Source organism: Lissotriton vulgaris, chromosome 3_2 (genome assembly GCF_964263255.1).
Source record: "Lissotriton vulgaris chromosome 3_2, aLisVul1.2, whole genome shotgun sequence".
In the NCBI taxonomy this organism is placed as follows: Eukaryota; Metazoa; Chordata; class Amphibia; order Caudata; family Salamandridae; genus Lissotriton; species Lissotriton vulgaris.
Genome location: NC_141690.1, coordinates 101737915 through 101761196, shown reverse-complemented (window position 1 = coordinate 101761196; position 23282 = coordinate 101737915). Strand labels below are relative to the sequence as shown.

The following is a 23282-nucleotide window of genomic DNA, read 5'->3' as shown; positions in this document are numbered from 1 at the left end:
AAGTTCATGAACATGAACCCTGCTAAGTCGTTTAAGGGGGCAATGTATTTTAATGGGGCCGTTCTAGAAGAGGTGGATGCCTTCACATACTTGGGTATTAATCTGCAGGGTAATATGCAGTGGAAATCGCATATTGTTTCCGCGGTTTTAAAGTTCCATCAGCTGTCGGGGGCCATAGCTCTGAAGCATAAATCTTCATTGACAAAACCTATCCAACCTGTTATGGAGATTTATAGCATGAAAGTTCTTGGTGCATGTCTTTATGGAGCAGAACTATGGGGGTACGCCAACATCAATGGGTTGACAGTTGCAGAGAATACATTTTTACAGAGGCTGATTGGCGTCCCGCAGAGTACCCCATCTATTCCTCTCCTCTATGATTTAGGGAGGAAAAAAATCGAGGATCAGGCTCGGCTGCGCCCACTATTATTTTGGAGGCGCATAAAGACTACGCCCGAACTGGGCCACTACGCTGCTGCACTCATGGACATTGTCAACTCTGATCGGTTCCATAAAATCACGTGGTTAAAAGAAATCAGGAATCTACTAAACAAGCTGCATCTTGACCACTTATGGACTATTACTGATCCTGCAGCTTTTCCCTCCAAGGATTTGTTAAAGAAAATGTACTGGGACATGATACTCAGCTCGGTTCTGTCATCTAACCAGCCTTCGGTGTTAACATCCCAGTATCTGGAACATAAATTAGTCCCAACCTGTGAACATTATTGGGACTTGATCACAAAACCATTGGACAGAAAGTTGGATTTTCAGTTCAGGGTGGGCTGTCTACCGCTTAATGCATTTACATTAAAATGGTCCCCTGGTAACGTTAACACCTGTGCTCACTGTAAGGATCTTGTTGAGGACATTCCACATTTTCTGTTCGCCTGCCCCCTTTATGCGGCTCCAAGGCAAAGATGGTTAAAACCTGCATGTAGAAATTTAGGGACTAGAATACATCAAGAAGCGCTTAGAATCCTAAGAATAAATTGCTCCCCTTGTCTCGCCATTGCACTAGCCAAATACTTGGGCTGGGCATGGATTATACGCACCCGCACTTTATCTCAATGAATTGTGTTCAAAATTAGCAGAACATTTTTAGATGATTTTTTACTCATTTTTTGCATCAGGTTTCTATTTTTAAGCGGTTGTACATTTTAAATATGTTTCCGACAGCACTTTATGTTTCATGTGTATTTTAATTGTTGTAAATTAGAATAGTATTTATTATGTATAGAGTAGGGTGAAAATGCTTTTATGACAATGCTGTCGAAAAAAGCTTTGAAACTTGAACTTGAAAACTTGATAGTACTATATATATTTATTAACATCCCAATCTGGCTAACACAGGCATTTTCTTCTACACTACTAACTATGTTACAACAACTCACGTGGGCGAGAAAACAAGCTAGAGTAAGCTGGAAAGTGTTGACGAAACCGTATCATCAGGGTGGTTTTGGTGCACCTGACATGCAATTGTATTTTTATTGCGCACAGGCGCAGCATGCACATTACTGGAAGACACATCATGCATACATCCCACACGTAGCGGTGGAAACGGATAGAGTTCACCCTACTCCATTGATGGCTTTCATATCCAACCCTACATCTCATATACACACAGACACGATCCAACCAGTGCACTGTACTTCCAAACATGGCACACACTACCGAACAGAGCAGACAAACTACCTATTCATGCCCAGGCACTCCCTATAGTAAATCACCCGAAACTATCAGTGACGCAAGAGAAACGAATGTCATCGCTATTGGGGGACATGCAGTTGCACACAATGAAAGATATTTTCCCCCATGGCAGGTTTATACAACAAACTGATCCATCGCTGAGCGTACACAATACCCCAATGAAAATATTTGCTCATATGCGCTTACAAATGGCGATAAAGGACATGTACACCTCCTAACCCGCAGGAGCCACCGACACTACTGGCATTACAATCATTATTACAAGCACCGACCAGACGGAAGTTAATCACACATCTATACACGGCCTCGCAATCAGAACAAATAGAGACACAGCATTAGTTAGATGGGAGGCATTGCTGGGTGAAACTATTGAGGTACAGGATTGGGACTACAGTTGCACGCAATTGCAAATCTTAACATCGAACTGCAATTTGCAAATTATTCATTTCAAATTTCTGCACCAATTTAACTACTCTCCGATCCAACTACACAGATATGGGTTCAGACCACACGACAAATGTTATAGATGCGACGCTGACCACGCTGACTTTTTACATATAGGATGGGCATGACCGCAGGTAAACAAGTACTGGCAAGAGATAATGACTGCGCTTTCACAGATGCTAGCCGAACAAGTGCCGAATGCTCCTAGGGTATGCCTGTTAGGGATGCATAAATCAAAACCAGCAAAGAGAAGGAAATTTCTTGCGGTGTCCCTGTTGCTAGCAAAAAGGAGAGTAGCTATCAGGTGGGGTAGCAAGCGTCCCCCAAGATTCAAGGACTGGCTGGTGGACATGTCCTATTGTAGAGAAACTATGGAGGTCTATGCTGTGGAGTTGCAGCAAGGGTCGAGACCCAAAGATTTCTGGGAACCGCTAAAGCAATATCTTTTAAGCATTGTAACTGGGGACTAACGCAAAGAAATAGCAAATGGTGTTGGTTAGAGAGGGCTGGCTGGGAGTTGTGCCTCCGAGAGGGGGAACAAAATGTACAATGTGTATGCTGCACTGGTCTATGTCTATGTATGCAGGTTAAGTGTAAATAGGTACGTTGGGATGTATATATCATAGAGAACCCTAATGTACGTTATCGGTAATCATTCCACCACTGTAGGATCCTGTGAGTCCACGGGGAAATGCCTGATGTAAAATGTACAGATCAAGTATCTATTTATGTACCATACGATGTAACCTTTTGAAATGCCACTGTAAACTAACATGTCAACTGGACGAAATAATAAATAAATAAAAAATAAAAAAGATTACACTCCCTAAGTTTTTATACACACTCTAGAACACATACTATTCCATTGAGCCCAGGTGGTGTTTACCAAATCAATGATGGATTGAGGACCCTGCTGTGGGATGGCGGGCATCCAAAAATATCACTCCGAAACCCTACAGTGCTCCCAATATAATGGGGGTCTGGCACTCTCAGATATTAAAGTATACTATTGGGTGGCCCACCTTCATGGATCTATGCCCTTCAGGACCACCCTACATTTAGACTTGAACGCACAGGATTAGAAAATTGTACATACTTACACTACCTCTGTGGAGTGTAGGGTGCCCAGGGACTGGCTCCGGGGACCCAGGTGGCCCTGGCAGCATGGGGAAGTCGACGAGAACCCTGGGGTGGGCGCAAAGATTACTTAAGAAACGGTCCTCTAAAAATGAACAGGGTTGAGGCAGGTGGCCAAACTGTGGGGATTTGGGGCATGGGACACAATAGGTATTTCTAAAGTAAGGGATGAAAGTAAAGGAAATTATACTCTTCTCGGCCCAAAGGGAATGCACATACGCTCGGCTCAGTTCTTAAAGTACGCACAACTCCGTCATGCGCGGCAGTCTGAGGGATTGAGGGGGAAGGAGATCTTTGAATATGCCCCCTTGAGGAGTGTATCTTTTTTTTTTTTTTAAAGTATGTTTATTATTGCAAGAAAGAGCAGGTTGCATTTACATAACGAAAAATATCAAAGTATACTTTAGTAAACCATTCAATTAATTCCAGAGAAATTAAAGAATAAAAAACATATGTAAAGGTCAGAGGAGAAACAAATACATTTTAACGAAACAAATAGAGTCTTTAACACGAAGTACAAAATCACAAATACGTTTGGCCTCATTTTAAAATAAAAGTTATGTAGTTAAGTTTTCAAAATTCAAAAAACTGTTTCCAAATCTTTTCCTTTTTTTTGCACGCTTTTGGGCCTCTGTGTTTTGCTAGCGTGAGTTCCATTATTCTTATTTCGTTTACCAGACTATACCATTCTGATATATTTGGCGGTTCTTTAGAAATCCATGATCTTGCTATCACTAACCTAGCACACGCAAATATTATAGTTATAAGATCTTTATACAAGCAATTAACGTCTTGAATATCCAAAAGCACCAAATGTGCTGAAAGCAACGGGGTATTAATTTGTTTACTTTTTGAAACATCGATTATACCTTCCCAGTATGTAAGTAGTTATGGGCAAGAAAACAGCATATGTTCTATTCCAGCTGCTGTCAAATCACATTTCGAACATTTTGTTTTCTCAGTTGCTAAATTGCCCTGTGTCCAACTGAAAATTCTTTGCGGAGTGTAGTATAGTTGTGTGATTGTTCTATATGATTGTAATCTTAAATTAGAGGAGTGTACTATAGAATTTATATCTGATAATGAGGTTGCGATCTGCACCGAATTAATATTCATGCCAAGTCTATCTGAGCATTTAGACGCAATTTTAGTACTATCATCATATTTGCCATGTGACAAATATTCATAACCCAAACTGATAAGTGATTTTGTTCTTTCAGAGTATAAACATTCTAAAGTATCTGATTGTGTTACTTCCATTATTTTCATTTTGCGTATCAAGTAATCTCTTATCTGTATATATTTAAAATACATATCATTTGTTAGGCCAAATATGATTTTTAGTATGTCAAAATCCAGAAAGCCATTTGGGTCATATAAATCCCCCAAAGTACTGATACCCCTTCGAATCCAAAGATTTCCTGTCCCATCTGAAAATATATCTGGAAGTCCTGGGTTGCCCCATAGTCTAAGTTCAGCATTAAAGAAGGAACTTTTATCTATAATCATAATTTGATCCCAAATCTTTTTAATATGTTTAGCCGTCTCAAATTTAACACGTTTGAAATAGTTAGGATCATGTAAGCGAAATAAGAATTGATTACAATCTGGTCCCAGCATGTATTGATGATAAAATAGTGAATTCTTATTTTTCATCAAGCTTCTTATGCGCCGAAAAAAGGTTGCGAGAAAGTATAAATTGAAATCAGGAAAAGAAAGACCCCCCTTTTCAATTGGTAATTCCAGAAGTTTCATTGCCCTACGTGCTTTTTTATATCCCCATAGGAAGCTACTACAAATACCTTCTAATTTTTAAAAAAACAGTTTATTAGGTTGTAAAGGTATGGCCCTAAAAAGGTATAATACTTTAGGTAGTATCTTCATTTTTACAAGGTTGATTCGCCCTACTAGGCTGAGCGGGATCTTATGCCATTTTTTTAAAGTTAAAGCAGTTTCCTTTAATAAAAAATCATAATTCATATTTATTATCTTCTCCATATTGGCTGCTATCTTAATTCCTAAATATGTCGCACTTTGACATATGCCAGGTATTGGTTCATCTGGGTTATAATTAGTAATGACTTGTGTCTTGCTCACGTTCAATTTATAACCTGACACCTTGCCAAATTGTGTAGCTTCTTCAACTATTTCGGGTATAGCCCTGACTAAGTCTGTTGTGTATACCGCGATGTCATCTGCAAATGCCGTTATCTTTAAGCTTTTCTCGCCATGGTACGTTGGGATAATATTCGCCTGTTCAGTTAATGCATTTAAGAAAGGCTCTAAAGATAAGGCAAAAAGCAAGGGGGACAGAGGGCATCCTTGCCTTGTTCCCCTTCCTATCCGGAAGTTAGCAGAGTCCTTCCCCCCGTAGCTAATCTTGGCCAGCGGGTTGTCATAAAGTGAACAGACCCAGTCAAGATATTGTCCACTAATGCCCATTTTCTTTAGTACTTCCCACAGATATTCCCACCCCACTCGGTCAAATGCTTTCTCCGCATCCAACATGACCATTCCGAGTGGGGTGAGAGTAGTTGCGGCAACATCAAAGGCTGTAATTGCAGTGTTTACATGGGCCGTAGTGTCTCTACCTAGCACAAAGCTGTGTTGTTGTAAGTTAACCAGGTCTGGCATGATGGGAGCGAGACGGTTAGCCAAAATATTAGAGAATATTTTTACATCTGAGTTAAGCAAAGATATTGGCCGATAAGAGCCACATTCTTTCGGGGGTTTACCTTTTTTTAGGAAAAAAATTATTTTGGCTATTTTCCATGATGTTGGAGCTTTCCCAGAGTTGGTTATAGAGTTGATAACTTCTTCTAACAAAGGTAGAAGTTCCTGAGCACACATTTTATAAAGTTCCAGCGGTAGACAATCCTCTCCAACTGCCTTTCCCAAAGGTAGAGCGGAAATTGCTAAATTTATTTCAGTTAGTGTTATTTTTGAGCTTAGTTGTTGCAAAGTTGCAGTACCTTAGTCTCTTTGTGATGGTAGATGTTTATTGAGATATTGCAGTATTGTAACTTTAGAGGGAATATTGTCTGGAGTGTACAGATTTTGATAATAGCTAACAAATTGGTTTAGAATCTGTTCTGGTTGTTCATACTCACGTTGATCTAAACCTATAATTGTCTTAATCTTAGTTCTAGCTTTCTTATCGGCTGTCTTATATGCCAACACTTTACCAATTCTGTCACCGCCTTCATATTGAGTCATTTTGTGTTTATGAATTTTCGCACTATATCTCTCTCTAAGGGTCTTTTTAATAGACGATTGTAGTTCCGCCAACTTAATTCTTAGCTCATCAATACTTGTTTTTGCTTGTATAGTAGCTTCGGCAAGCTGTTGTTCTACTTGTAGTATATTAGAGGTAGTTGTTTTAATAGTTCGACGACTATCTGCATTTGTCCTCAATATATATTGCTGAGCAAATCCCCTAATGCTACATTTACAAGTGTCCCATACAATATTTATGTTAGCGGAATTAATATTTAGCACTATAAAATCTTTAATATGTGCTTTCAATAGTGTAACAAAGCCAGAATCTACAAATAAGTATCTTGGGAATGTGAAATTTCGTGTATCCCTCTTTTGGTCTCTAATTTCAATGACAAGTAGCATCGGATTGTGATCAGATGTGACTCTTGGGCATAATTCCATGTTGCAATAGTCTGCAATTTGGTCAGATGCCCAAATCATGTCTATTCTGGAGCAAGATCTATGAGGCACTGAGTAATAAGTGTAACCTGCTATTAGAGGGTATTTAGAGCGCCATACATCTTTCAAATTATGTAATCTTCCCAGTTCAAGTATTGCAGATCTGACCTTGCGCATCCTATTTGTGGTGCCCAGTCCAGTGGAATCTATTTTATAATCAATAACACAATTGAAATCACCCATTAACAAAATTTCCCCCTCCCATTCTAATAACTCTATGCTTAATTGCTCATGCAATTTAGGATCGTCGATATTGGGCCCATATACCACACAAAAAACACATTTTTTATTTTCGAAATGTATCTGAAGCTGTCTTAAGAATTTCGGTCAAAATTTGTTTTTGTTTTAGAATGGCTACCCCTCGAATAGAAGCACCCAAAGTAGAGCATACCACCAACTCATAACCCATTTGGGATAGTAGTTTTCTTTCCTGATAGCTAATATGAGTTTCTGAAAGAAACGCAAAATGGGGTTCATACATTTCAATCTCTTCTTGTACCAATTTTCTCTTTAGTTTACTATTAAGACCGGCCACATTCCAATTTAGTAATCTTAATTTCAACATTGTTATATCTTATAGTCTTTTCAATAGTATTGACTCTCCTCTGTTTATAGTTCCTATTGTGCAAATAATTTGTATTTTTATTTGAAGCATACCCATTTCTTGCAATAAAGGTTTTCTCTCTTTTTCCCCCTCCCACCCCCCCACCTTTCCCTCCCTTCCATTCTCCTAGATCCCTCCCCAGTGCCCACCCGGAAGCATCCCCCTATCTTATGCTGCCGCTTGTGGGGCAGCCATCCAGAGAGGATTCCCTAGGAACCTCAACCCTCTGTATTGCTCTCATACAGAAAGACAAATGACCCAATGCTGTATAGCAGGGTTCAGAGGAGATGGAAATTGCCCTAATCAGTTGGAAACACATATAACACCAATAGCAGATTAGCATCATAACAAGTTAGGCAAATATATCTTATTATTTCCATTTCTCCTTTTTCCCTATTATTTTCTTAATTAAGGTTTTAATTTAGAGTCCATTTTCGAAAGAAAATGCTCCGCCTCTTTGACGTCGTGAAAAAAATAATTATGACCAGACATAATAACTTTGAGGCGGGCCGGTTCCTGTAGATAGACCATTGCTCCATGAGACTTAATGGGATCAATCAATTTGCGTAGGCCCCACCTTCTGTCCATTGTTGCTTTGCTCAGGTCTGACTTTACAAAAAAAGTTAAGTTATCAATTGTCACTGGAGTTCTTGGTCTGGCTTTCATTGAAACTGCTTGCCAAAGTAAATAATTACCAAAATAGATTAGAAAGGGCCGTGGGTATTTACTCTCCTGGATTCTGTGAATGATGCGAAGTCTATGTACTCGCTGGAGTTGAGAGTCCCAGTCCCAGTCAGATAGATCCGGAAAGGCCTTTTGTAGTATTTGGACCATATAACCCCTTGCGTCAGCCCCCTCAGACCCTTCAGGTACCCCAAAGAGTCGCAGGTTCTGTCGCCTCTGCCGATTTTCCAAATCTTCGACTTTACTCTGCAGAGTTCCTATTTCTACATTGTGTTGATCCGTTGAAGCCGTAGTAGTAGCAAGCGTTTCCTCGACTTCAACAACTCTTTGTTGTATATCCTCAATTTCTTTTGTCACGCCATTCAGTTTGTTAGTGACTTCCTGGAGAGAGTTGTGGATTTTAGTATTATCCTCCCGTAGTTGTCTGAAGTTGTCTTGTACTTCTTGGCGATGATCCATTAGTGTTTTTAAGATTAGGTCTAAAGATGAAGCATTTACATTACCAGCATTGGTCGATGGAGAGGTCAGTGGTGAAGAAATGTTAGATATTAGGGCGGAATCGCTATGAAATGAGGTAGATACAAGAGGTTTATTTGTATGAGTGTTCCCAATACTCCCCATAGTATCCTTATTGCCGTCAAGAGTGCTTCCAGTAGATATTGTATTCATAGGAGCGGGGGCGGGGGGGTCAATTGTAGGAGGCAGAGGCAGGGGGAGAGAGTCTGCCCTAAATAAGGCAGTGTTCCCGGGGAGAATAGTCTGCAGGCTTTTTAAATGATCTTTTTTGAGGTTTTCATCTGCAACTGGTAAAGTCGATGGTAATTTGCTTGTTTCTCTTCTTGAAGCTTGAATCCATTTGCTCAGCGGGCTCTGATCTGCGAGCAATTTTCCTCCAGCAATGGTTGGTATTAATGTATTTAATAAGGCCGTGGGAATCATGTTTCTCCCCCCTTTCTTAGTTTTGTTTTTTGCTTTTCCCTTTTTTTTTAGAGCTGAGGATCTATTAGTTTTTAATTGCAGAGAGCTATTCCCTATGTCCTCGCGTGTGCTCTCTTCCCCCTCTGTATCACCACCCTCAATTATCTCCTTATATTCCGGGTCATCTGGGTGAACCTCCAAGAATATCTGATTATCAACACCATCATTTCCATCATTTCCATCGGCGCCATCAGCATCATCAGCGTCATCAAAAAGATTATCTTTTCTCTCATGATTTATAATCGGAGCTATGCCCAATGGAGAGTCGAGAGATTGCGCAGGTTGTGGAGCAGGCTTAGTAATAACATCCGTGATATGGGCCTCTGCCACCGTGTTCTTGTTATGTTCTGCCTTGCCCAGCTTGTCCGCCTTATTGGTAGCGCATCGTCCCACCAAATCCGACATCGCTTTGCCTTTGCCTTCTTTATCACTGGATTTATCAAATTTATTGGTGGATATTCCTGCTGTTTCGATTTTGTCCTTGCCTTTGTCTTTATCTTTATCTTTGTTTATATTATCTGTTGTAGTAAAACTAGTTTTGTTCAGTGCATCTGGAGATAGTTGAATAGCATGTTGCTTGTCAGGTTGCCTATCAGTGTGCCGGGGCACCCTTGCTACCACTGCTGGTGAGATCGGTTTGAAATTTGGTACTTCTTGTACTTCTTGGCGATGATCCATTAGTGTTTTTAAGATTAGGTCTAAAGATGAAGCATTTACATTACCAGCATTGGTCGATGGAGAGGTCAGTGGTGAGTGGTGAAGAAATGTTAGATATTAGGGCGGAATCGCTATGAAATGAGATAGATACAAGAGGTTTATTTTTCTGAGTGTTCCCAATACTCCCCATAGTATCCTTATTGCCGTCAAGAGTGCTTCCAGTAGATATTGTATTCATAGGAGCGGGAGCGGGGGCGGGGGGGTCAATTGTAGGAGGCAGAGGCAGGGGGAGAGAGTCTGCCCTAAATAAGGCAGTGTTCCCGGGGAGAATAGTCTGCAGGCTTTTTAAATTATCTTTTTTGAGGTTTTCATCTGCAACTGGTAAAGTCGATGGTAATTTGCTTGTTTCTCTTCTTGAAGCTTGAATCCATTTGCTCAGCGGGCTCTGATCTGCGAGCAATTTTCCTCCAGCAATGGTTGGTATTAATGTATTTAATAAGGCCGTGGGAATCATGTTTCTCCCCCCTTTCTTAGTTTTGTTTTTTGCTTTTCCCTTTTTTTTTAGAGCTGAGGATCTATTAGTTTTTAATTGCAGAGAGCTATTCCCTATGTCCTCGCGTGTGCTCTCTCCCCCCTCTGTATCACCACCCTCAATTATCTCCTCATATTCCGGGTCATCTGAGTTGACCTCCAAGAATATCTGATTATCAACACCATCATTTCCATCATTTCCATCGGCGCCATCAGCATCATCAGCGTCATCAAAAAGATTATCTTTTCTCTCATGATTTATAATCGGAGCTATGCCCAATGGAGAGTCGAGAGATTGCGCAGGTTGTGGAGCAGGCTTAGTAATAACATCTGTGATATGGGCCTCTGCCACCGTGTTCTTGTTATGTTCTGCCTTGCCCAGCTTGTCCGCCTTATTGGTAGCGCATCGTCCCACCAAATCCGACATCGCTTTGCCTTTGCCTTCTTTATCACTGGATTTATCAAATTTATTGGTGGATATTCCTGCTGTTTCGATTTTGTCCTTGCCTTTGTCTTTATCTTTATCTTTGTTTATAGTATCTGTTGTAGTAAAACTAGTTTTGTTCAGTGCATCTGGAGATAGTTGAATAGCATGTTGCTTGTCAGGTTGCCTATCAGTGTGCCGGGGCACCCTTGCGACCACTGCTGGTGAGATCGGTTTGAAATTTGGTGGAGTCTCCTCGCCCGCTCCGTTTTTCAAGGGAGTGCCTTTAGTGAGTTTGCTCTTTAGATTTTTGGGCGCCACTAGCGCAATATGCTTGCTTGATCCCCTTGGCGTAGTGTAAGGACTAACAATGTTGCTCCCCCCAAACACGTCAAGCAATCAGATCGGGGCTAGCCTTAATTTTCAGACGCCGGCTCTAAGTTCTACTACAGTTCTTATTACAGTTGCTTTAGTCTTACTGACAAGTCAGACTATATGCCGCTGGTAGCATGCATCCAAGAGCCACTGGTGAACAAAGCTCCTCAAAAAAAAAAAAAAAAATTCTCAAAAGCGTATTTTACCTGGCAAGTCGGCCAGTGAAGGCAGCCTCTCTATTTCGGTGGTTCGTCTCCCCAACACAGTTTATTACCTGCTTTAGAGGCTGTGGGAGAAAATCTATCTCTGCCTATCTCTGCCTCCACTTGCACTTCCAATGCAATCCAATGCAGTTGAGCGCCCTTGCAAGGGTGTTCCAAGCGTTCACGTTCGCCGACTTAGTGACTCCTCCTCCCGGCAGTTTGGCAAACGGCAGCCCTCCAAACGGCAGCCCTCCAAAGCACCGCCGCCCTGAGCCGAAGCCCAAGCCCGATCCTGGTCGAACAAAGCTACAGCAAATTTCAGCAATTCTCTCGCGCTGAAGACACTGCAGCGTCAGCCACGGCAAGGGACGAGAGAATCAGGCCTCCCATCAATCACGCAAGTAACATTGTATCTCTGCAGCGCTATTGAAGGGCTTTTTGCTTGTAGCGCGAGACACAACTCGGAAAAGCTTTCTTAAAAGATTGTCTCCGTCTTTTCAGCAGCCAGAGCGTTTTCAGAAATTACAAGGGCATATTCGGCATTTTCAAACACTCCACTGTAGAGAGCGCGAGGGGTTGAGGGTTCACATCGGGAGCCTCCTCTCCGTGGCGTCGTCACACCGCCATCTTGCTTCCGAGGAGTGTATCTTAATGGAAGGAATGGGCAGAGGTGCCGTATCCTTGATATACAGAACAATGAACAATGATATGCCAGATTCGCTGCACCAACCTAGGAAGAGGTGGGTGCGAGACCTGGGTGAATTTGAATTCATTGACTGGGAGGCAGTCAATCAATGCATTTTATGTTATGTTATAATAATTTGTACAGTGCACTAATACCCGTAGGTGTCTAGGCGCTTCTGGTTCTATATGCTGTGTCGGGAAAAGCTAGTTTCTAAAAAGCCATGTTTTGAGTAGTTTCCTAAACTCAAGCAGGGTGGAAGTCCTCTTAAGAGAGGAAGGGAGTTCCATTCCTCGATGGTATTACAACTGAAGCTCTCCCCTCCCCCCCTCCCAGTTCGTCCTTTTGAATCTGGAGGTGGGCATCAGGTAGGCATTGGCCGAGCGTAATGGTCTATTTGGAGAATACCAACTGAAAAAGTCCCAAAGAAATTGTGGGCCTTCCCTTATACAGTGCCTCATGTGCGATGCAGAGAGCCTTGGATTTAACACGCTGACCAACTGGCAGCCAATGCAATTCCTGAATCCCTGCACTAATGGACTGATATTTGGGAACGTCCAGCACTAGTCTAGCGGCGGCGTTTTGCACCGCTTGCAGCCTTCTGAGTAGGTTGGATTGTAGGTTGATATATAGGCCATTGCAATAATCCAATATTGATAAAACCAGGGAGGTCAATAGCGTTTAAATCAAGATTTGCATCGCGCAGGTGGTTCACCTGTGAGCATCTTGAAGCTCTGATGCTTCATGCTTGATACTGATGAGGGTGCATCAGAGCTAGCAGCGCTGATGCACACTCACAAGATCACTTATTAAGGCGCGCCTCCATCTCATACAATTCATAATTCTTCCTAGGGTTTACTATGATCGCCACAAACTGTACACCATGGGTAGCGCACCCCCACCTACCTGTTTAAGATGTGTTGAGGCACTAATGTCCTAAATGGACAAACTGTGGAAATGCCCTCAAATATAGGCCTACTGGCGCAAGATCACCCAGGAACTTTTACATATACTTGACACTTAACTCCCACTAGACCCAAAGTACCTCTTGCTGGGAATCCCGAATGACATAGATTTCCCCTGTTTTAAGCTCCTGTTTTGTGTATTGGTTCTAATGGTGGCAAAGAGGGACATAGCGAGACACTGGGGTGTGCCGGAATACCCCTTCTTACAAGAATTGAGGCAAGGGATGGACCTATACATGGCACCCAAAAAAGTGACTTACGGCAGTAGGGGTTTCCATTGTGAATTCCACAAGATATAGGATTGATGGAGGACTTATTATGGACTGGACACTACAGGAGACCGCTTTGATGCAACGCCTGGTACACTGGTAGTAGGTCCTGTTGGATTGAGAGGTATGTTATTATGCTGCCAGGTGCTGCTTCCGGTCTGTCCACTGCTCTTGATTGTTTTATGTCTCCGTGCCTTGTTGACTGTATTGGCCATTCTACAAATGATTCTGTGTACCTGGCATATACGTTTTCTGACATTGGGGTTTGTTGCGCATGACTGTCTTCCTTTTTTGTTGGTTTCTGCACAAAACAAAAATTAAAATATGTTTAAAAAAAATAAAAAAGGAAGGTTTAGGCAGTGCAAAAAGTGTATATTGCCAGGATGAAATGACAGTTTAAAACTGCACACAGGGTGCAATTGCAGACCTGAGACATATTTGAAGGGCTACTTAAGTGGGTGGAACAACAAGTGCTTCAGTCCCAATTGTAGCATTTAAATTACAGACCCTATGTACATGTAGTACCTTTTTAATAAGAATTTACAAGTAAATTAAATGTGCCAATTAGGTGTATGCCAATGTTGTCATTATAAAAGGAGAGGGCACAAGCACTTTACTACTGGTTAGCAGTGGTAAAGTGAATAGAGTACTAAAAGCCAACAAAAACGGATTCAGCAAACAGGAGGGGAGAAGGTAAAAAGTTTGTGAGTGACCTTGCAGAGGGGGCCACGTCCAACAGAGTTCAATATCAATATATTTAACATGCATAGTTTATTTATAAAAAAATAATAATAATGACAGTCATACAATATATTAGTTCATAGTGATTTATTAAGACAATCCATCTAAGAATTCACTTACCAATTTATTTACAGTCCTACTTTAAAATGGTTTATTGTTGAAAAATAGTACAGCTAGCACGTGTTTTACAACACTATCACCTTTTACGGCTCTTTCAGTGTGACGAATGGCATTATCTCTTAGTCAAAGGTCTGCAGTATCTAAAAGTAGCTGTCATAGATTGTGATTGTATGGCCGCAATAAGCCAAGTGCCTTAAACCCAGATGTGCTTATTAGTGGTAGCAATCTATTAGATTTTCAAGCATCTATATTTTTCAGTAGTTCTGAAAGTTCAAGTCACGATTTGTGTTAGAAGATCTTGGTATTAGTTCTCATATGTAAGATAAAATATTCTTCATGGGAACGTGCCGATCTCTGAAGTATTTCAGCTATTAAATGTGTCCCTGTGAGCGATTAATATGGATGGTCTTAACAGAGCTCTAAAGAAGGCTGGGCGTCACTGTTTGATCAAACTGAAGTTAGTTAAACAAGCATTGTCATAGCCAATAGGTCTCGCTTTTGGGACCTTATACGTATTTAGTTATGCAGCAAAATATCCTTGGTGCAACAACACCAAACGTTGCATGGCTAAACACTTATAAGATCCCAAAGGCGAGAACTATTGGCTATGCCAATCCTTGCTTGACAGTGCATTTCACTGAAACAGTGTCTGGTAATGGTTTGCCACTAGTATTGTTCATTTGCCCGTGGTTCACTTCCGGGTGGCCGTGGCTTGTCTTGATAGGGGTAATTATATTGTGCCTCTGTGTTTGCTGAGTAGAAAATCGCTTGTGTTATGTAACAGTATTTTGCGCATTCTCGTTTTGTGTCTGACCTTGGAAAGCTTTCAGGGCCAGATCCACTGTCCTAGACACTAGTAGTGATGAATTACTGCATCCTACTCAGTCCTTCGTCTTCCCAGTTCCAATATTGATGTGCACCCCACCCCTGGTGGAATGCATCTGTTGCTATGACAGCCTGTTGTGCTGGTGGTCAGAATTGCCCTCCCTTTATCATGTTGTCTTAGCTTCTCGATTTCAGCTTAATTTACGCTTGTTTATGACAACCACAAACTTCTCTCAGTCTTCCTGCATTCCTGACCATTGGCTGTTTAATCCCCCTACATCAGTCTCATTTGTAACCTTGCACCTGGAATCACAGTGCCAGTGTAGGCTTCATTCAGTTTCTTTATAGAGTCTCTACTAGCAGACACCAAGAGGTCTGGTCGAGGGGAATATGGTCCTGCAATCCCCTATTCTGGTGCGGCGAAGTCAGCCTCATATTGAGCGCGGCCCCCTAGGAAATATTGGACTTTCACTGGTGCAGACTTCTTTATGTTTACTGTGAACACCAGGTGATGGTGTCTCCAGCACTTCAGCCTGTCTTTCTGGCATGGCTGACATGAACTTGCCTTCCAGCCACACATCCAGCTATGGGCACCCATTAATGATTTGTCATCTCCAGTGGGCAGCCACCACAAATAGTGCCCTGATATTCACTCTTGCCAAAGGGTAGAACCATGACCTGATCATACACACCTTCCTGACAAACCTGAGACATTTCCTGTGTGCTGGATGCATCGGAGAGTAGAAGTTCACATCCTTGACATGTATAGCAATTAGTGAATTTTCCTCCTCCAGCAAGGGTATCACCTCTTTAAGACTCATCATTTGGGATCTCTGCATATTGAGAAAATTGCTTACAAAGTACAGGTCATGTACAAGTGTCAATCACGGAGAAGAGGTGGCCTAACCGCTAGATCTGCCACCGCTGGGGAACCAGTTCGAGTCCTGGCGTCGTCTCAACATCCTGTGATTCTGGGCAAATCACTTCCTATGCTTAAAAGAATCTGACCCTGTGTAATGTAATCTGGTGCTCTTGGAAAGCACTCTGATGCCCTTGAGCCATGTGTGCGCTATATAAAACTACGACAATGACCCCCCAACAGCAGTGTCAGCCTTCTCTCTTTAGTGCCTGGCTTTGGACAGATGGAGCTGTATGTTAGCAGGGTATATAGTTCCATACACCTTGAGCCAAGGCTTCTTGCAGATGTTTACATTAAGCCTCTGAAAGCATTATGTTGCAGGTAAAGCAACTTCAGTCACTTTCTGATTCACACAATTTCAAATCCACAGATTGGCGTTGCCTGTGCCTACAGAGCATAATACAGGCAGGGGAGGCGCGTTGGCTTTGCCAATGCTTATTTTAGTTCAAGTCACCACATACATTCTCAAACCTATTTAACTGGAGCACTGTCCAGCTCGCTGGGAATGACGGTGGCGGTAGGTGTATCAGCCTGTAGAAAGTGTGAGTAAATTCTATTCCAGCCAGTCTAGGGTCTGACTGCTCCTCCATGAGATGTGTAATTAACATTGTTAAAGAGTCAGTGGTTGAGAGTGGTACTCACTGTGAGGCCCCGCCTTCCAGGCAGTGTCATTGCAGCAGTCAGATGCCTGGACCCAGTGAACTGTGCCAGCACCCTTACTGTTCTGGTTATATTCATTGTTTTATTTTACATTTGTATTGCATAAGATCGCTGCTATGTTTGCTTTAATCTATATTTTGGTGCTTGCAGTAAAAAGTAAAAATAAATTAACAATTGCGTCAGCTTACCTAGGCCAGACCTATTGCCTTTGCCAATGATGTTTGAAGAATTCATAACACGAAGACACCCAGTCCTATACACATATCTGCTCCTGGCTAGGAGCCAGTAGGGGCGGAGGGGCTGCAGACTCGGTTCCTTCCAGCTCAGCCCTAATTGTTCCTAATGGGGCCTGCGTTTCTGGAAAATGGCGGGTTGGTGGGAAAATGAAACAACTGCTTTCACTTTCATAGCTAGACAGGGGATATTTATGCACAAGTAGGCGGATATATTTGTAGGGCTGGGACTGGGACTCGGGTATAAAAGCTGACCTGGAGAGGAGCAGACAGGCATATCCTACTAACGGGAAGAAGTCCTACAGAAACTCCTGAACTGCATACGAAGCCGAGGCTCCTTACAGCAGAGAACGGGTGAGTACCGACAACTCATTCCCTGTAACCTCTGGCCAGCGCTTGCTTGCGGCATTAAGTAATATTGTGAACGTGTATAGCGCCATGTACAAGCTAAAAGGCGCCTAGGCACTGCCGCAGACATAAAACAAGTACATGGCGTGCTGGGGTGTTCTTTTCAGGTCCGGACAGGCCGGTGTGAACTTGATGACCTCTTTCAAGACTAGCTCCTGACTGGTCTTGGTTCACTTGGTGGCAGAAATATGCAGAGTGCGGAAATGAATATGACGTCCCACGTGCGGCTGTCCCGTTCCCTTCAGGCCACGGACTCCACAGGGGATGAAGACACGCTACTTTATGAACAGTTTGTCCGCGTTGAAAAATACCAGAACAGATTCCGCAGTCCATGAACTCAGAGATTTTCGCAAACAAAAGCTATGTCACAAATGACCTTTCTCAATAGAGGAATGTTTAATAAGGTGGGACACAATTCTACAAGAGAAAGATTCAATATAAGATTTTGTGTAAAAAAATAACCTTATTTCACGATATTTTCTCATAGAACCCGACTACATGGCTCGGAGACAACATATGATTTTGCCCAAAGGGACATTTTTTGCTTGCAGGTACAAAAAGAAACAAGAAAAAAAAGCGCTCGCGTGGCAGCAGGGGGGAGGGATTCACTCGCGGGATCGATAATTGCAACCAGATGGGCCGCCCGCGCGCCTGCGAGTGAATATCCTGACGTGCACGCGTTGCCATTGACTGCAACGGAATGCGTGCACGTGCTTGGCTGAAAAGCCTAAGCGCTCGGAAAAGGTTGTTTTCCTTTGCAGCGCATGCGCGCTCCGAAGACTCGACTTAAAAAGAACTGTGATAACTATGGAGGGTCAATCACTCCCCATAATGAGTTTGATCAGAGGGTCCAATCAGAAATGGAGATTTAGAGTGGGAATCCGGAATAAGACATTCATTTCCTCCGTATGTTCCAATTTCAACAATAGTTTCATCTGGAGATTTCACCTACTTGGAGCACTTGAAGTCCAAAAGTGAATCACCCCAAGTCTGCACACTTACCACATATCCTAGATACTGGTTCCATTGGAATTACAGGGTAACTCGTAATAAAGTCTTACTGGTTTGATTATGGACACCACTTGTTTTTATGCAATTGAGAAAAAACACATTGTAATATAAAATGGAGCCCATTGAGTCTCCAAGACCTTCTGTCATTGCTGTAGAGCATTTGCAAGTGTCTGTACATTAGCATTAAAAAGTTAATATTAGTTGAAGATAAAGGTCTGAAATATTTTTAAATGTGTAGCAAGAATTTGATCTTTTATTTGTATAAACTAAAGTAACTTAGTAACATATTTTCATTAGATTTCAGATATTCTGTCCTGTTCAGAAGCAAATGAAAGGTGGCTTGAAAATGAACACGGAGTAACTACGATTGCAATGTTTAATCCTTTTTTTAATGGAAAGCATCCTCGCTCTAAAGTATGTATATCTCCTATAATTTGTGTGCAATTTTATTCTGGTGTCTACTCTAAAAAAGGAATTCCGCTAAGGGTAAAAATAAACAGAAAGTATCAGTTGGACAATTTTCATGACAAATGTGAGTGCACATTCTGAGGTTAGCTGAAATTAGTATTTTTAGTTTCTTTCAAAACATATGAGCAACGTTCATCATCTTTCAAATGTGTGGGCAAAGTTATCTAAATGTGGGGATCCAAGACTACTTTATGCTGCCTCAGAACCAGCATTTTTATTTTTTTATTTCTATGCCGAGCAGGGTGGTAGTTTCTTTCCACCCTTTGTCTGTTATTAAATACTTTTTTTAATTGATAATGTAATACAAAATAAACCGTTTAGGAGCTGTTCAGGAAAAGCAGTAGTTAGCAAGTGGAGGCATTTTTCTTTTTCCAGATAAACATTTGGTTTTATGATCTTGTACTACTCATTTTTTATTTCACTGACAGTTTTAAAGTCTGGGTGTTGTTATTGTTTGCTCGTTCATACATAACTATAAACCATTGATCTGGAAATGCATGTGTAAAATGCAATGTTTTGAAATCCTTCTGAAATCTGTCTTTTAATTCAATAGCGAAGCAGTTGTAGATGAATAGGTATGATAAGAATATACTTATTTATGCAGTGACCTATATACATGTTAAACATAAAATAATGTAACTATAAGTAAATGTGCATTTGTAAAGCAGAACTAACGAATATGTGTTGTAAATTACTTAAGAAGGTTGCCATGCAGAACTTAACCATGTCATAGAATGTAGAAGCTGGTGCCTGTGGACTGTTTCCAGAGCTGCTGACAGGACCAGACTGTTGATGCTGAGTGGTTATACCTTCTGATTAAAACCACACTTGTTCTACAATTGTTGTGGAGAAGACTGCTTTATTACACTGGCGACAAGGGACCCTGCTTGATTGGGGACAAGCATTCTCAGCATCCATTCCCCTACCATTTCTGGACTTCTTGGACTATTTTAAACCTTGGGCTCTGCTTCAAAGCTTTAGAGAAAAATCAAATATCATTTGATCTCCTACACTTATGAATTTCCAACGGTGTGATTTACTACATCTATGGAAGTTTGGATTTTAGGACTTGCTTTGGACTTGCTTTTGAACTCTGCAAATTTGAGACTTTGCTTGCGATAATACCACTCTTGGTATAAGCGGATATTTGCCTGGGTTATTATTGCTACTTCCATACTTTACAAAGACTGACTGAACTATTTACATGATAAGATTGGTTGCCATCATATTTTTCTTCAACAACGGCTTGACAACCGTTTGCCAACCGCCATCAGCTGCATCTTTCGGGCAGCTGCGGTGTTCTGCGTTCTATAGATCAACGCGGATGCTGATCGGCTTCTGTGTATCCCGCAGAAGAAAGAAAGATGTCGCATCACAGGAAACTTTACCACGCGGGGTTGCGCAACGTGAACTTGCGTGCCGCAATTTTTTTGTTGTTGTTGTTTTGTTGATACTCATTCAAGCAGCGCTCGGACAGACTTATCGGATGCTCAACTTCACGAACAAATGCGCAATAATCATTACTTCATTATTTCTTCATAAAGAAAAGCGCTATTTATGGTGAGATGTATCTTAACTTCTAACGATAACAAATGACTTTACAACAACTATCAATGACTTCGGTGACTACTTTATTTATTTTGATTTGTTGTTTTCTTCACAGTTTCAGTAATTTAATGTAACAACTATCGGTGACTTCGGTGACTACATTATTTATTTTGACTGTTGTTTTCTTCACATGTTCAGTAATTTATTTGACAAGTCTATACATAACCAGAACTTTTATTGCAGTTTTCAAGTATCTTAGTGTTTCATATGATATATATATATATATTTTTATTTTTATTGTTGTTGCTGAAATGGCTACATCAACAAGCATGTCGCAACCCCCAGCTTTTCTCTCTGAAAAGGGCGAACCAATTCTTCCCTGGAAAAGGTGGAGACATTTATTTGATTCTTATACTGTAGCTATTGGAGGAAAAAACATTTTCACCATTTAGAAAACAAGCCATTCTTTTACATAATTTAGGTCTTGAGGGACGAAATATTTAAGATAGTATGGATCTTATTCCTATTGGCAATGGAGATGGTGAACCTAATGATGTATATGCAATGTCCATGACAATGTTGGAGAAATATTTTGGCCCCCGCATTAATGTAGTTTTGGAGAGGCATACATTCTTTTCTAGAGTTCAAGGTTCCAGTGAATGAGTGAAAAGTTATGTGGCTTCTCTTAAAACTTTAGCATGGACGTGTGAATTTGGCGATCTTTCTGACTCTTTAGTCAGAGATCAATTGGTAAGATGCACAAATAGTACTCGTGTGCAAGAAAAGCTTTTGTCCAAAAACCCTACTTTGGTTGAGGCGGTTGCAATTGTTGAGGGTATGGAAAATGCTGCTTCGTGGGTGAAAAAGATGAGGAAGAATCATGAAGATAAGAAGGATGGGCCTAGTGATGTTCATGCTATGATGGAAGATGACAAATTAGAAATTTCAGAAAATGTGGCTAAAATTTCTTCTATTGAGAAATCTAAAATTTCAGCTAGAGATCCACGCATGCGTAATTTTACAGAGATTTACCAATTAAAACTGATCGTGACTTTCGTCCTAATTCCACCTCCTTTAGTGGAAATGCAAGTGAAAAGATTTCTAAGGATCCTTCTAAACCTAAGTGTTTTAGGTGCGGGAGTTTTTCACATTTTTCAAATGATCCCCCTTGTTATGCCAGAGAATCAACTTTCATGAAGTGTGGCATCAAGGGACATTATGCTCGGGTTTGTAAATCAACTTGCAATCCAGAGAAAAATACAGAGGTTGTACGAACTGTGATCCTGAATGTTAATGATGATAATGGTAAGGTTGATGCAGATAAATTGTCAATGCCTCAATGCAACATTTTGGTAAATGATTTTGATTCTGGTTCTCCATTTACTGTGATCAGCAACAAGCAATGGGATGAGGTGGTGGGTTTGGACAGTGTTATACTTTCTTCCCCTGATATAAGTCCAGTCAGTTATGGGGGTGCAAAAATTCAAGTTCTTGGATATGTTGAGGCTTGCATTCAATTAAAAAATAGGAATACTGTGGGTAAAGTCTATGTAGCTGAGAGAGGGGACAACTTGTTAGGGTGGCGACACCAACATGATCTTGGGATTATACTCAACCCTAATGCTGAAGATCCCAAAGACCAGGTTATGTTGGTGGACTGTGAGACTGACAAGGGTGTGTTTGAAGATCAAAACTGTGAGTATTTTAAGAGATTTCCTGAAGTTTTTACTGATAGTTTGGGTTGCCTTAAGGGATTTGAGCACCAAATCATCCTTAAAGAGAGAGCTATACCTTGTGTACACAAAGTAAGGAAAGTACCAAACATGATGATGGAACCACTCAAGACTGAACTTGAGAGACTATTAAAATTGGGGGTTATTGAAGAAATAGAAGCATCTGAATGGTTGACCCCATTTTTTGGCTCCAAAGGATGGTGGTGCAGGAATCAGGATGTGTGTTGACTTGAGAAGCCTAAATGAATAGATTTGAGTGGACCGACAACCGCTACCTAACATCTGAGTCTCTCGGTATATTGAAAGGGGCCCGTGTTTTTAGTGTACTGGACTTATCGTCCACATATCATCAGATTCTTTTGCACAAGGATTCGAGTCACCTCACCTCATTTGTGACACCTTTGGGGGCTTACCGCTTCATAAGAATGCCTTTTTGGGTTGGCGTCGGCGTGTTTCCAGAGGGTCATGAAGAAGGTTTTGGGAGGCATAAGTAACATTATGGTCTTCCAAGATGATATTCTGATTTATGGCAAAGGCGAAACAGAACATACCAAGACGTTGATTGAGGTTTTAGAAAGGCTAAGAGAAAAAGGACTAACAGTAAAAAAGGAAATATTTTGTATTGGGGTAGAAACCGTCTCATATCTAGGTCATGTGATTTCAGGTGATGGTATTCAACCCAAAATGGAGTTCGCACAAAGTGTTGTAAATGATCCCATGTCAAAGGATAAGGAACAAGTGAGGTCATTCTTAAGTCTTGCTGAATTATATTCCAAATTTTTACAAGGATTTGCATGTGTAACTGAACCTATCAGAGCATTATTTAAAAAGGGATCACATTTTGTGTGGTCTGGTGATTGTCAGAGAGCTTTTGATGTGATCAAATCTGAAATTGGGAAGATGCCTACACTCGGACATTTTGATGTCAATAAGAAAACTGTGTTGACTACTGATGCCAGTCTCAAGGGGTTGGATGCAGTCCTCTCTCAAGAGGTGAATGGAGAACAAAAAACAGTTGTGTGTGCATCCAGAGCTCTTAAGGATGCGGAATCTAACTATTCTAGTATTGAAAGAGAAGCGTTGAGTGTTTTTTGGGCTGTGCAGCATTTCAAATTCTATCTTTGGGGAATTCCTTTTCTAGTCAGGACAGACCATCGTCCTCTAGACCAGATTTTTTCATGCCGACACAGTGAACATATTACACCCAGAATCAAGCGCTGGAGTGATGGTTTACAA

At 41.2% G+C, this 23282-nt stretch overlaps 1 protein-coding gene across 2 annotated transcripts in view; it reads left to right on the top strand.

Moving 5' to 3' along the window:
• The window catches only part of LOC147725374 (uncharacterized), a 2508159-nt gene that overhangs the window by 1669244 nt on the left and 815633 nt on the right, over positions 1-23282 (top strand). For both annotated transcript variants that reach the window (XM_086964051.1, XM_086964052.1), the window contains exon 17: positions 18595-18711. In XM_086964051.1, the coding sequence (XP_086820177.1) occupies positions 18595-18711 (117 nt within the window). The remainder of the gene's footprint in view (positions 1-18594; positions 18712-23282) is intronic.